The following is a 16882-nucleotide window of genomic DNA, read 5'->3' on the forward strand; positions in this document are numbered from 1 at the left end:
ATAATACATTAAATTAATGTAATAAATTAAGTAATACATTTAATTATTATTAATTATTGATAAAATTTTTATATAATTTTTATATATTTTTATTAAAGTATTAAATTAAATAATAAAGTAATACATTTATTACATTTTATTATTACTATAATTATTTTTATATATTTTGTTATTAATTAATTAAATAATAAATTCAATACATAAAATTATTAATTATTTATTTATTATTAATTACATTTTATTATTACATAATATATTTTATATATATATATATATATATATATTAATAATAATTTATTAATAATTTATATAATTTTTTTTTAAAAATTTAGTTATTTATTTATTTAGTTAGTTTTATATAGGGTCACATGACACTCACCTGTTTAGCGTCACAGTATCGGACTCCAAAGTCGTGGAAACGGGGGAAGAAGCTGGGCCTCACGGCGGCGATCTGGGTGTACAGCTCCGCGGGCCGAGACATGGCCGGAGTCCCCGACAGCAAAACCACCCTCTTCGCACTCTGCGACAAACAAGAAGCCTGTGGTTACTATGGCAGCCAATAATGAAGAAAAATGACCAACTGCTGATGATGCTCAGGACCGTAAGAAAGCTGAGTGACAACCTCCAGAACTGAATAAGTTAGCAGACGTGCCGCTTAAGATTCTAGGAAAGCTGAGTGACGACCTCTGTGGGAGTGGTAACAGGGGCCATATTGGTTTTTACAATGTATGAAGTGTTTGCTAAGTCACCTTTTCTATAGGCTATGGAAGAATTATAAATGCGAAACCTGCAGCACTGGTGTGCTACGCAAATTTTATCAAGATCCGCAAATTGCAACCTAAATCTGCACAAATGACAGGAGGTTAGGGGTTAAGGTTAGGATTAAGGGTTAAGTTTAGGATTAGGGGTTAAGGTTATGATTAGAGTTAGGCTAGGTTCAGACTACAGAATTTCCGCCTGCAATTCTGCTTTGAAATTGCAGGCGGAAATTCCGCTTGCTAAAACATATAGTGAAGTGAATTGGTTTCCGTTCACAAATTCCCACTTCGGAATTTGTGAAGCAGGCTTTGTTAATGGAAAATCCGCTTGGAAATTTCCATCTGAAGAATGGTGGTGCTCTTTCTTCAGACGGAAATACTCGCAGAACACATTGCAGTCTATTGGAGACTGCAGTGTCCGCGCAGTCCTAGCGCCGACTGATTCAGTCAGCGCTGGCCGCACTCGGAATCTCCGAGCGGAAATGTTCTGCCCAGAGATTCCGTAGTCTGAACCTAGCCTTAAGGTTTAGGAGTGAGTGGGAGCGGGCTGTAAAGCAGGAAAGTGTGTCTCTTTGTGGGGGGTCACATTCCGCTACAGGGACACAGTTTTCTTCATTACACCGATCCTCCTGTCCCTAACACATTGTAACAGAACTTCCGCTATTTTTGCCTTTCCATCACATACAAGTAATATTTGCAGTAAGTACCGGTGGTGGCGTGTACCTTTAGCAGGGGCATGGCGGATTTACATCGCGCCGTCTTCACGTTCTTAAGGAAATGAGATTCATCCTGGAAAGAGAAAATAGGAAGAAGTGATTGGCAGAAGGCGATCTGGTATAAGAAGGACCCCGGGGCCCCCAGCACTCACTATGATGATGACTCTGAAGTTGGACGTGATGGTCTTGTCCATCTTCCCCAGGAGGTCGAAGCTGACGATATTGATGAGGCTGGCGGACTGGCTGTCGCGGCCGGTCACTATGACGTTGATGCTATCTGACTGGATGGACGGCAGCCATCTATGGAAAGCCTAAACATGGAGGGGAGACTCTGCTGTAAGTAATAGAATCTACATATAATCAGGACTTCCAAACAGAAAGCGAATATCCTGGTTCAGGATAAAATCCAAACGTTAATGAAAAACGTTAAAAAAACATACAGGTGGAACAATAAAGAAAAAACAACAAAGGGTAAAAGCACAAACAAAACGCAGTTTCGTTTGTGCTTTTACCCTTTGTTGGTTTTTCTACACAAAGCAGAATTGGATGTGATTGTGGAACATTGTAATGTTCCGGAATCACAAGGCTTTATCTTTGGATTGCGTTATGTTTCAGTTTATTTATCAATATGTTATGTGATGTCCCTGGTATGTTGAAGTTGGACCATACTGACAATCTATCACTTTTGCAACGAATGTGAATCAATGTGTTTGTACTGGGGAGGAGTCCCCTTAAAGGGGTACTCCGGTGCTTACACATCTTATCTGTAAGCAGCCGTTGGCTGTCCGGGCATGCTGGGAGTTGTAGTTTTGCAACAACTGGAGGTCCGCAGGTTGGAGACCACTGGCGTACAGAGAGCTCCATTGCCGGCGGCTCCCAACAAAGAGGAGAAGGGCAGTGAAAATACCGTTATATACCGTGGAATCTCAGTAAGTTAAAAAAAAATACTGTGATACACATAATATATATATATATATATATATATATATATATATATATATATATATATATATTATATATATATTTGGTCATACCGCCCAGCCCTATATATATATATATATATAATGTTGTGCATTACTTTTGTTACATGTACCTGTCGCCCATGAGTTCTGGTGATGTGATTATGATTTGGCGATATCCGATACTGTAACCTGAACTCACGTGTGTTAATAATATTGCGTCACTGATATATGCAAATCAACTAATTATATGTGATGATGTCACTCATTGTTCACCCTATTTAAAGTCCTTACTTTGTATCACTGGTTGTTTGACGGTGAGAGATGGCGAAACGTCGCTCTGCCATTTTTGGGCAGAATAAAGCTACACTCGTGCTCTAGGAGGTGCTGGTGGACTCTTTTTTGGTGGATATCATGAAGGCCTTCTGACCGGGTCTATATCACTTACACTCCGTCACAGACCACTTACCTCGGCCCAGGTAAACCTGACAGATGACGGAGCCACCACGAGCAGCGGCCACTCTTTCCTGTAATAAGCGGCGATGCAGATGGCCTGGATGGTCTTCCCTAGGCCCATGTCGTCAGCCAGGAGCAGGCGGCCCTCCCGAGAGATGGCAAAGCTGAAAAGAAGTGAGAAGAATGAGGTGGATGAGGTGACACTGCAGGGATGGGGTGCAGAAATCTGTTTACAGTACGAGCCGCACTTACAGGGGGAAATCTGCAAACCTGTCACATGACCTCTGCTGCCTCGAATCCCATTCAGTACAATGAGGGACATCAGCAGTTATCACGGCCTTAAGGGAATCCAGAGGACTCGTAGTGTCCAAAATATTTGTGTAAGAGGCGTTTATCGCATCAAACAATATACAGCAAAACAGGGATAAAACCGATGAGGTGTTTATGGTGGGGACCGAATGTGATATATGTATAAAGAGAGAGAGAGACCACACATCCCTGCAGCTACTGACCGTCTAAATGGTTCCAGGGCCGGGATCCCTTCTGTTTGTCTTCTTCAGAGATGATCTGTGTCAGAAGTGACTGCTGATGGACTGCACCGGCATCCCCCCCCCCCCCCCCCCCTCTGGAAGGGCGTCAGATGGGCACTTATCCCACTCCCCCCCCCCTCTGAAAGGGCATCAGACGGGCACTTACCACCCCCGTTCCATCTAGAAGGGCATCAGCCGGGCACTTACCCCACCTCCCTCTGGACATGGCCACTTACTCCCTCCCTCTGAACATGGCATCAGACAAACACTTACCCCACCCCCTCCCTCTGCAAGGGCATCAGACGGGCACTTACTCCACTCCCCCCCCCCTCTAGAAGGGCATCAGACGGGCACTTATCCCACTCCCTCCATCTGGACATGGCATCAGAGGGACACTGGCCCCACTCCCTCTCTCTGGAAGGGCCTGAGACGGACATTTACCCCAACCGCTCCCTCTGCAAGGGTGTCAGATTGGAACTTACTCAAGAACCCCCCTCTGGAAGGGCATCAGACGGGCACTTACTCCACTCCCCCCCCCTCTAGAAGGGCATCAGACGGGCACTTATCCCACTCCCTCCATCTGGACATGGCATCAGAGGGGCACTGGCCCCACTCCCTCTCTCTGGAAGGGCCTGAGACGGACATTTACCCCAACCGCTCCCTCTAGAAGGGCATCAGACGGGCACTTACCCCACCCCCTCCCTCTGGAACGGCATCAGACGGGCACTTACTCCACTCCCCCCCCCTCTAGAAGGGCATCAGACGGGCACTTATCCCACTCCCTCCATCTGGACATGGCATCAGAGGGGCACTGGCCCCACTCTTTCTCTCTGGAAGGGCCTGAGACGGACATTTACCCCAACCGCTCCCTCTAGAAGGGCATCAGACGGGCACTTACCCCACCCCCTCCCTCTGGAAGGGCATCAGACGGGCACTTACTCCACTCCCCCCCCCTCTAGAAGGGCATCAGACGGGCACTTATCCCACTCCCTCCATCTGGACATGGCATCAGAGGGGCACTGGCCCCACTCCCTCTCTCTGGAAGGGCCTGAGACGGACATTTACCCCAACCGCTCCCTCTGCAAGGGTGTCATATTGGAACTTACTCAAGAACCCCCCTCTGGAAGGGCATCAGACGGGAACTTACTCCACTCCCCCCCCCCCCTCTAGAAGGGCATCAGACGGGAACTTACTCCACTCCCCCCCCCCCTCTAGAAGGGCATCAGACGGGAACTTACTCCACTCCCCCCCCCCCCTCTAGAAGGGCATCAGACGGGAACTTACTCCACTCCCCCCCCCCCCCTCTAGAAGGGCATCAGACGGGCACTTATCCCACTCCCTCCGTCTGGACATGGCATCAGAGGGGCACTGGCCCCACTCCCTCTCTCTGGAAGGGCATCAGACGGACATTTACCCCAACCGCTCCCTCTAGAAGGGCATCAGACGGGCACTTACCCCACCCCCTCCCTCTGGAAGGGCATCAGGCTGGTGACCAGTTTGTCATCCACAGCAGACAGGTCTACATCCGGGACATCAGGCCGAGTCACAGACGTCTTCTCAAACTGAGCGGCGAAGGCCTGGACCACGGGTCTGGGGAGCGGCTCCACCTCCACCTGCGCGATCCTGTGTAACGCTTCCACTGCAAGGAATGACCGGGGGAGACTTATCAGAACCCAGCAGGTCCAGTTCACACCATCACCACTAGGGGCGCCCCCTGCATACACATTCATACAGCTCACACTAAACCAGTGTTTCCCAACCAGTATGCCTCCAGCTGTTGCAAAACTACAACACCCAGCATGCCCGGACAGCCAAAGGCTGTGCGGGCATGCCGGGAGTTGTAGTTTTGCAACAGCTGGAGGCACCCTGGTTAGGAAACACTGCACTAAAACTATGAATCTGCCTTGTGTAACCTCCTGAGCGCCCATCAATGGCTGCTGCATACAGTTCATCTCTAGTTAAGCACTAGTTGGACTTTGCACAGATAGAACAGGTCAGCCCAGCTGCAGTACCACACACAGCCCATGGACCAGGGGGCACTGTTTCTAGAGAAAAGTAGCCATGCTCCCCTAATCCGGAATGCCCCCCTTTTGTGCAATGGAGGACAAAGTTGTGTCTCGTGCCGCCCTGGTGCCTGCGGCATCACAAACATAGCTACAAAAATACAGGAAAATAACAGTTCACTGCCCCACAAGGACACATGGTGGCGCTATAGGACTCTGCATTAAATTTATTGCAGCATTTTACCGCTAAATCTATGGAAATCAACTGTCATATCATTGGGTCAGGACCCTCCACTACATATATCATTGGGTCAGGACCCCCCACTACATATATCATTGGGCCAGGACCCTCCACTACATATATCATTGGGTCAGGACCCTCCACTACATATATCATTGGGTCAGGACCCTCCACTACATATATCATTGGGTCAGGACCCTCCACTACATATATCATTGGGTCAGGACCCTCCTCCACTACATATATCATTGGGTCAGGACCCTCCTCCACTACATATATCATTGGGTCAGGACCCTCCACTACATATATCATTGGGTCAGGACCCTCCACTACATATATCATTGGGTCAGGACCCCCCACTACATATATCATTGGGTCAGGATCCTCCACTACATATATCATTGGGCCAGGACCCTCCACTACATATATCATTGGGTCAGGACCCTCCACTACATATATCATTGGGTCAGGACCCTCCACTACATATATCATTGGGTCAGGACCCTCCTCCACTACATATATCATTGGGCCAGGACCCTCCACTACATATATCATTGGGTCAGGACCCTCCACTACATATATCATTGGGTCAGGACCCTCCTCCACTACATATATCATTGGGTCAGGACCCTCCACTACATATATCATTGGGTCAGGACCCTCCTCTACATATATCATTGGGTCAGGACCCTCCTCTACATATATCATTGGGTCAGGACCCTCCTCCACTACATATATCATTGGGTCAGGACCCTCCACTACATATATCATTGGGCCAGGACCCTCCACTACATATATCATTGGGCCAGGACCCTCCACTACATATATCATTGGGTCAGGACCCTCCACTACATATATCATTGGGTCAGGACCCTCCACTACATATATCATTGGGTCAGGACCCTCCACTACATATATCATTGGGCCAGGACCCTCCACTACATATATCATTGGGTCAGGACCCTCCACTACATATATCATTGGGTCAGGACCCTCCACTACATATATCATTGGGTCAGGACCCTCCACTACATATATCATTGGGTCAGGACCCTCCACTACATATATCATTGGGTCAGGACCCTCCACTACATATATCATTGGGTCAGGACCCTCCACTACATATATCATTGGGTCAGGACCCTCCACTACATATATCATTGGGCCAGGACCCCCCACTACATATATCATTGGGTCAGGACCCTCCACTACATATATCATTGGGTCAGGACCCTCCACTACATATATCATTGGGTCAGGACCCTCCACTACATATATCATTGGGTCAGGACCCTCCACTACATATATCATTGGGTCAGGACCCTCCACTACATATATCATTGGGCCAGGACCCTCCACTACATATATCATTGGGCCAGGACCCTCCACTACATATATCATTGGGTCAGGACCCTCCTCCACTACATATATCATTGGGTCAGGACCCTCCACTACATATATCATTGGGTCAGGACCCTCCTCCACTACATATATCATTGGGTCAGGACCCTCCACTACATATATCATTGGGTCAGGACCCTCCTCCACTACATATATCATTGGGTCAGGACCCTCCTCCACTACATATATCATTGGGTCAGGACCCTCCACTACATATATCATTGGGCCAGGACCCTCCACTACATATATCATTGGGCCAGGACCCTCCACTACATATATCATTGGGTCAGGACCCTCCACTACATATATCATTGGGTCAGGACCCTCCACTACATATATCATTGGGTCAGGACCCCCCACTACATATATCATTGGGTCAGGACCCTCCACTACATATATCATTGGGTCAGGACCCTCCACTACATATATCATTGGGTCAGGACCCTCCACTACATATATCATTGGGTCAGGACCCTCCACTACATATATCATTGGGTCAGGACCCTCCACTACATATATCATTGGGTCAGGACCCTCCACTACATATATCATTGGGTCAGGACCCCCCACTACATATATCATTGGGTCAGGACCCTCCTCCACTACATATATCATTGGGTCAGGACCCTCCACTACATATATCATTGGGTCAGGACCCTCCACTACATATATCATTGGGTCAGGACCCTCCACTACATATATCATTGGGTCAGGACCCTCCTCCACTACATATATCATTGGGTCAGGACCCTCCTCCACTACATATATCATTGGGTCAGGACCCTCCACTACATATATCATTGGGTCAGGACCCTCCACTACATATATCATTGGGTCAGGACCCTCCACTACATATATCATTGGGTCAGGACCCTCCACTACATATATCATTGGGTCAGGACCCTCCACTACATATATCATTGGGTCAGGACCCTCCACTACATATATCATTGGGTCAGGACCCTCCACTACATATATCATTGGGTCAGGACCCTCCACTACATATATCATTGGGTCAGGACCCTCCACTACATATATCATTGGGTCAGGACCCTCCACTACATATATCATTGGGTCAGGACCCTCCACTACATATATCATTGGGTCAGGACCCTCCTGGTGGTCTGTTACAGTGTATCAGTGCAGCATAATGCATCCGTCTGGAGCACAGAGGATGGTCTAAGCTTGATACAATGTATCAGATCTGGAGGAAGTAAAAAATAAATATTTAGAAATACAAGACTATAGTCAAGACTTTCCAAACCAATGTGCCTCCAGCTGTTGCAAAACTACAACTCCCAGAATGCCCGGACAGCCTTTGGCTGTCCGGGCATGCTGGGAGCTGTAGTTTTGCAACAGCTGGAGGGCCGCAGTTTGAAGACCACTGCACTAAGGGATGAAAGGAGAGGGAAGCCGTGACTTGCCTTTCAGGGACAGTAAAAATCCCCTGGAGGAGGCAGACAGGCTACTGGGTTTACGGGCATGCTTGGAGTTATAGTTTTGCAATAGCTGGGGACACCCTGGTTGGGACACACTAGTATACAGAAAACAGCTCCAGCCCCTGCTACAACCTCCTCCTCTTCTGTCCATACAGGTGTCAGTCTTTACTGCGGCTCTAACATTCTATTCATTCTAATCTATTCCAATCCTCCCCTGCTTAGCCACTGTCCTCAGATTCTGCACATGAAGTAGGAGGCTCAGGATGAACTGGACTGCAGGCCAAGTGTATGTAGAGTGTCCCTTTAAGTAACTGCCAACCTATTGATTTATCTTAGAACATAAGCGCCATCCTGTGGACAGAGGCTAGAACTCCCCTTTAAGCCTTAATCTGAAAGCTTCAGAGTTATCTCAGATCCCAGCACTTGCGGAATGACAGCTCTGCTCCATATTGTGGATGCACCGGCGGCAGCGATGGATCAGTCACAGAGGGTTCTGCAGCACTGGTTGTTCAGGGGTTAAAGTAGACCTCTGCTGACCCTGCCCTTTTAGCGCAGCAGGATTATAGACGTCTGCTGCTCTAGAGGGCCCTTCTGCCTCCGCTATGATTCTGCAACTAAATAGCTTATTGGGGCCATTCACACTGTGACACCACCTCCAGACCTGACAGGACCTCACCGGTTTATTCAGGACACTAAATTACTTGGCAACTAGGACAGGAGCGGTGACGTCTGCCATGTTTTATGACAGCAGCGGGAGCCTTGTAGCGTCAGCTGGAAGCAACTTAAAGGTGAACGTGCCTGATAAACTGATGTACTGACCGAGCCTCTGCAGAAACACAGGGTCCTTCTTCTCACAAACTTAACGCCCTATCTCTGACTGTGCGGCAACCAGCTGCAGCAGGAGCCTCCCCCCACTGCTTACAATGGCAGAGCTTAAGCAGAAATAAATCAGAAGGAAATTATCCAATATGAGTATACAGAACTGATGGAGTGGTCAATGCTGTATAAAAACTTATTACAAAGTCCCGTAACATGCTTAATCACATAGAATGACGTCTTCAGAGATGTGGGGCAACGTCAGGAGAAAAAGACAAGAAAACAAGAAAAGCATGTCAGGCTTAGGCTATATTCACACGATGGAAATTCCGGATGGATTTCCGCATCTAATTCCGCATTTAAATTCCGCATAAATTTAGAGCCAATACACTTCGATGGGATTCCGCTGTCCCATTCACACAGTAGAATTTCCACATCGGTCTTTCCGCTGCGGAAATTCTGCTTTCCGCATAAAGAAAGGTCCTACCCTAAATTCGTTTTGAATTCTGATGCAGAATCCCATTGTAGTCAATAAGGCTTTTTTTTCTCCAACCAAATACGGAATTGATGCGGAAATGTAACCAAAGCAATAAAAGAAAATCCACATTTTCCTTACACGGAGAATGAAGGCAGAATTTCAGTATATATGAAGAAAGATGGGGAATTCGACGTCCACATCATTTCTCCGGAATTCTGCATCTTTATGCAGTAATGCTGACGTATGAACATTATAATCCTTATAATCACTTATAATCACACGGCAGAATTTCTGCACATCCCCACCAATTCTGCACCCGCATTCCTTTGGGTGGTTTCTGGCTCATGCGGACTTCATGCTGAAACGGTGCGGATTCTGTGAGGAATGTGCGGAAGTTCTACCGTGTGAACAGACCCTCAGTGTCCCATAGTCTGTGAAGACTTCACCATATGTGATTAAACATGGAATACGTTTTTATTCAGCAGTATCTCCTGAATTGGTTCTATATACAAACTGCAGGTGCAACAAGAGAAGCCACGAGAGAGAAGCCGCCAAAAAAAGAAGCCACAATGAGAAGCCACGAGAGAGAAGCCGCCAAAAAGAGAAGCCACAATGAGAAGCCACGAGAGAGAAGCCACCAAAGAGAGAAGCCACGAGCCACAAGAGAGAAACCATGAGCGAGAAGTCACAAAAGAAAACCCATGAAAGAAGCAACCATGAGAAGCCCCAAAAGGGAAGACACGAAAGGGAAGACACGAAAGGGAAGACACGAAAGGGAAGACACGAAAGAGAAGCAACAAAATAAGCCACGACAGAGAAGCTTACTCAGATTCTGGTAATCCTCCAATAGAAAGCTCCATTTTCTGGTTTTCGTGTCTGTAAAGAAATCAGAATGAAGAGATAAAACAGAAGCCAAAAGAGAAAAACATGAATCTTTCTAACATACTTCATAAGAAAATTTTATTTTATTTCCTATTTATAGAAATCACGGCTTATAAAAAAAAAAAAAAAAAAAGACCACTAGGGGTCCCCATAACAATCCTGTTCGGCTGCAGCATCATCTTTGTCCAAGTTGAAGCACAAGCAGGTACAATGTGCAGGTACATGTGTACATGGCCGTGCTCGAGGAACAATTCGTCTATGTGTCCCACCACTCCAGCTTCTTGCTGGGGTGGTGGTGATACATAGACGACATTTTTTTTTATTTGGTCTGGTTCTGATATTGAGTTACAGTGCTTTTTTTCTTATTTGAATTCAATAACCCCTAACATCCAGCTCACTCTCACCTCGTCACCATCCAGTGTCCAATTTTTGGACACTGTGGTACATATACGTGATGGCAGATTGGTGAGAGGGCTTTATGTTAAGCCGACTGACACCAATTCTGTGTTACACTTTACTAGCTGCCATCCGCAGCCGATGGTACGATCCTTGCCCGCAAGCCAAATGCTGCGGGCAAGACGTATCATCTCCATGGAGGAAGAACTAGAACCTGCACTCAATAAAATGATTGATAACTTTGTGAATCGTGGTTATCCAAAATCTCTCTTACAAGAAAGTAAGGAGAAGGTAAAATCTCTTGACAGACAGAAAGTTGTGTTTGAATCTAGAAGGAAAAAAATCTATAGTCCACGAATTGCATTTGTATCTACATATGGTGATTTATCGGGCCGCATCTCCAAGGAGTTTTCTAATCCCCCACTTTTATGCTATCGCCGAACTACCAATTTACAGGATAAGATAGTAAAGGCAGACATTTCCCTGACTAAACCGACTCAGCAATAGATCACTGTCCACAATAAGGGATCTTTCCCCTGTTGCAGATGCGTTAACTGTGCACACATGTTGTTCAACATTTACACACCCTATCACGAATCAAGTGTACCATTTAAGACACTATTTAACCTGCTCTTCAGAGTATGTGGTGTATGTCCTGATGTGCCCATGTCGTCTCCTCTATGTAGGGGAGACGACATGGGACTTCAGGACGAGATTTAATCACCACAGGTACACGATTAAGAAGAGACGCACAGACCTCCCAGTACCGAAACATTTCGTGGAGGCCAATCACACTGAAAAAGACTTGAAATTTGTTCTCCTCGACCACATCCCTCCTATGAAGAAGGGTGGTGATCAGGAGAGCAAATTAAAACGTAGAGAATTGGAATGGATTTATAAACTACAGTCATTGTGTCCAAAAGGATTAAATGTAGATTACACAGTCTCCACCCAGATCTATAATGCAAGATGACCCCCCTCTCTATTACTCAAATGATCCACTGTTGTCGTATATGATTTGTAGTTGTGACCTTTTTCTTGTGTATATATATATATATATATATATATATACACAGGGGTGTGGAAATTTAAAAAAAAACTACTTGTCCAAGGGACTAAAGCGGAACACAATCTACTTGTCCCTCAAGAAAATCCACTTGTCCTGGTTGATGAAATAATTTCAACCAAAATAGTCTGATTCCCCCCACTAGACCACCAGGGATGGATATAAGATCCTTTAGACACTGCTGACAGCGGTGATCTAATGGTTTAATAGGTGATCGCAGCATGCCAGGGTATTAGAGGTGGGAGAGCTGTATTTCCTCTTACACCCAGACAAGCCCAGAAAAGTCTACATGTAACTTTTTGATCACCTTATAAAAAATTTCTCATATGAAGTGACCAAAAATTAGCAATTCTGGACTATTATTTACATTTACACCGTTCACCATACGGTTTAATTAACATTATATTTTAATAGTCTGGACATTTCCACATGCAGCGATACCACTTATGTTTATTTTTGTACATTATTTTTATTTAAAGAAAATTGGAAACTTTTATTAGGAAAGGGGCTTATTCACATATATACGCACCTTTTAAAATATTTTAATCACTATTTTTCAGTCTCAATAGGAACTTATGTGTTACTGGGGGGGGGGGGGGGTTCTGCTTCTCCAGTTTATATGGTGCATTTTGTGTCAGAAAATGCTGGAAGTTGCATTTAGTTACTAGATAACTACAACTCCCAGCATGCCCTGATACAGCCTATGGTTGTGTGGGTGTTGCAGCATGTTGCACTGTATAGTAGGACAGTTAAGGTTATTGTGTAACATGCTGGGAGTTGTAGTTTTGGTTTGTGTCAGCTGCAGACCCATAGGATGTGTCAAGGAATACTGGGAATTACAGTTAGTAACTACAACACCCAGCATGCCCTGATGCAGCCTATGGCTCTGCAGCTGACCCGAACCAAAACTACAACTCCCAGCATGTTACACTTTATAGTTCTACAGTTTAGGTTATGGTCCAACATGCTGGGAGTTGTAGTTTTGGTTTGGGTGTGTTTGTCTGCATCCGTGGGGCTCTTGGTCGTCGGGTGAGTATGAAGGGGGCGGGATTCTGGGGGTGCAATTTAGTGCGGGGGCCACTAAAAATAAATAAAATTAGATGGCACAACTGCCCTAATGCCCGTCTGCTCCTATACAAAACATTTACGCATACACATATCATACACACACCCGCCACTGCCCCCCCACATCATACATTACATACACACATACACTCACACCATACATATTCACACATCATACATACACCCGCCGCTGCCCCCCCACATCATACATTACATACACACATACACTCACACCATACATATTCACACATCATACATACACCCGCCGCTGCCCCCCCACATCATACATTACATACACACATACACTCACACCATACATATTCACACATCATACATACACCCGCCGCTGCCCCCCCACATCATACATTACATACACATCACACATAGACAGACATCATACACTCACACCCTCACACCATACATATCCACCAGTGTTTCCCAACCAGGGTGCCTCCAGCTGTTGCAAAACTACAACTCCCAGCATGCCCAGGGCATGCTGGGAGTTGTAGTTTTGCAACAGCTGGAGGCACCCTGGTTGGGAAACACTGATATACACCATACATATGCACACATCATACATACACCTGCCGCTGCCCCCCCCATCATACATTACATACACACATCACACATACACTCACACCCTACATATACAACCACCCTTCCTGCCGCCGCCTGCATTCTTGGTCTCCTCACCTGATCCGCCATGAGTGGACATCAGAGCTGTAGTCCTGGCCGGTGTGAGGTGAGATTTCCGTTCCATCGGCTCCTGCGCCTCACACCGACATTAAAGAAAATTAAGGGGGAAGTCTGTCTGTCCCTGCCCGATACAGGGCTAAATCTATAAACAATTCACCTGCCCGGCGCCCAAAACTACTTGTCCCGGGCGTCGGGCTATAGGATTTCCACATCCCTGATATATATATATATATATATATATATATATATATGACTGTTGTCTTTTTTATTTATGTTGCAGAGACGGGATGAGCGGCCAGTCACCATCTCTACTCAGGAGATCTATTTTTATGTTTGATTTTGCCTTTCTGCCTTTTATATATGAATTCTTCACTCCATTTATTATGAACTAGTTCCGTATAGCAGCCTGTGGTTAGTATTGATGATCGGTGTGCTTTTTATATAATTTACAATAAAATTCAGGTGTCCTTAAGCAATAACTGGGCTTTACCGTTGATAATTCTGTAATGGTTAGTTACCTTTAAGTGATTTTTATACATTCTCTGATGGTTCTGCGGCCACTTTTTGTACATAGGGTTCAGGCACCCACCATGGAGGTTAGTCCCTGTCCCAAGTGTGGCCCTCCCCCACCCGACTGCCAATCTGGGGTTCACAATACCGTCCCCAGGATTGATAGAAGGATAGTCCAGTTCTGTCATGTTTTAGATGCCAGGTTGGACAGGGGGGATGTAGGTCCACGGGAGGAAGAAGGGACTGGGTGCAGTATAACTATACATACTAAGTGCGTTTTTTGGCAGAACAGACCATCAAGAGATGTTTCTGTACATTTGACACTTTTCTAAGATGGCTGCAAATGGGCCATCGTTACAATACGCGGGGTGTTACACCCTTTTCTGCCTGTATGATGGCTGCGAATGGGCCATTATATCTGTAATACACTAAATATGTTCACATGGCTGAGATTGGGCCATACTGACACTGTCCTTTTTTTATATATTTCACTTTTATATATTGTGTATTCCTATTTAATATGACACCATTAGTTTGGTCAACACTTTGCCCTTTCTACTGCCCTTAAGTATTATGGCTTTCCGATCATCAAGCCACTTTCCAGTATGTTTATAGATCTTGCCCATTTCTTTTCCCTTAAACAACATGGCACCTCGGTCTTCAAGCCACAATGAGCGCCTGCGTTTGGGATGTCAATACAGACCCATTACGTGGCAATCTTCTATTGGCACTAGTTCCATACCGGAAATGCGCAGACTGGTGTTCGCCGGTGAATGACGCACTTCCGGTGCGCCGGATTAACATCATGTGTTGTGGCGCACATTCACGTGCGCATACAGCAATACTATACCTGATGATGTGAATTCAGTTGAACTCCTGATTGGTGAGTGTACCTGGCTCCGCCTATCTCCGTTTCCTCTGCAATCATTGTTTTATATGACACATATGATGCACTTTATTAAGGTTTTTAACCTTTCTTATTTATATATACCATGGCACTTTGTTCACTATATGGCTAATAATGAAGTATAAATGAATTACACGGATTTTTGTATGTTTTTATTTTAATGTGATATGAATTATGGTGACTTTTGTACTAATTGATTGTAATTAGTTTTTTAATTGAATACTACATATATGTTTGGTTTGGTCACTATGCACTTGAACTTGAAAAAGGCCGCATGGGCGGCTGAAACGTTACTTGTTGGATGGAATAAAACACTTTAAGTTCACTACTGTGTGCTGCAGCAATACTTCTCCTTGGGCTTACTGTGGGCCTTAATGCACCTACTTACCTGCGAATACTGAGGTGCTGCTCCACCTGGACATTTCTTCCACATAATTATATGGACACGATCAAGTAACATATAACATTTAATTGTGTGTGAGATATGACAGGTACTCTTAATGGGAATGTAAAATTGCATTGTTTAAATCAAGTTTTCATGTTAAACAAAAAATAAAAAAAAAATATTTTTTAACTATTTATATTTTCAGATAATCCTGAAATTTAGCAAATTCCAATTTGGCCGCTCGGCCTAAAATTAAGCAGAGAGTCTTCCTGTTCTGTACTGATCACTTCTCAATTGTCTCCCCTTATCATCATAGACAGGATTACAGTGAAAGAAGGTATTAGTGAGAGAAATATAAGCGCTAGACACATAAAAAAAATATATGTACAGTATATGATCAGATTTAGGGACTGGGTAACATATAAAGTTTATAAAATGGAGAAGACAATAGATGATGGAGATTGAGAAGACAACAGATGATGGTTCACAGCTCAGTCTCCCCCTCCCTCTAGAGCAGTGGTTTCCAAATCTATGGCCCTCCAGATGTTGCAAAACTACTATTCCCAGCATGCCCAGACAGCCAACGGCTGTCCGGGCATGCTGGGAATTTTAGTTTTGCCTATTTTTAAACTACTAACACATAAACTTAATTGTCTCCTTGTGATGAGGATCCACTGCACCCACATTGTACAACGAAAAGCAAGCAGAGCTACTGCAATTTAACCCATTAATGAGCATTTCAGGGCATTTTACAATTTTTTTCTATAAATACCCTCTGGGCCCAATCTTTAATAGTTTTCGGATTCGCCTACTTCTCCGCAGCCGCTGCCCTTTTTGACATTTACAAGAAGAATTTTATTTATTACTGAAAGATCAGGTATCTGAATTTCCCGCTGCTTGACAGGTCTCCTCTAACAATGTTACGGCGGCTCCAGACCCGGACGCGGCTGCAATGTAAAGTGCGGAGGCTTCACCTCACGGCTCAGGTCACATTTCAGCCGTTCGCCGCTTTCTCGGGAGACTGACTTTTTTTTTTTTTTGCGCACGCTGCATTTCACGGTTTCATCCATTATTCCTCAGACCTGACAAAGGCTTTTAAAATGGACATAACCAGAATTCCCTGAGCTGTTTAAGTCGGTGGAGCGCCGGGCAGACATCCATGTGGGGGGAAGGGGGGG

The 16882-nt window shown here is 45.3% G+C and overlaps 1 protein-coding gene across 1 annotated transcript in view; it reads right to left on the minus strand.

Annotated features, from left to right (window-relative positions):
* Positions 1–16882, minus strand: part of SMARCAL1 (SWI/SNF related, matrix associated, actin dependent regulator of chromatin, subfamily a like 1) — a gene marked incomplete at its 5' end in the record, with an annotated part of 51205 nt that overhangs the window by 23538 nt on the left and 10785 nt on the right. The window contains 6 exon segments of the mRNA XM_056536997.1: positions 380–520; positions 1482–1547; positions 1627–1785; positions 2903–3053; positions 4875–5058; positions 10623–10673. Of these exon segments, the coding sequence (XP_056392972.1) occupies positions 380–520; positions 1482–1547; positions 1627–1785; positions 2903–3053; positions 4875–5058; positions 10623–10673 (752 nt within the window).

Source organism: Hyla sarda, chromosome 8 (assembly GCF_029499605.1).
Source record: "Hyla sarda isolate aHylSar1 chromosome 8, aHylSar1.hap1, whole genome shotgun sequence".
NCBI classification, from domain to species: domain Eukaryota; kingdom Metazoa; phylum Chordata; class Amphibia; order Anura; family Hylidae; genus Hyla; species Hyla sarda.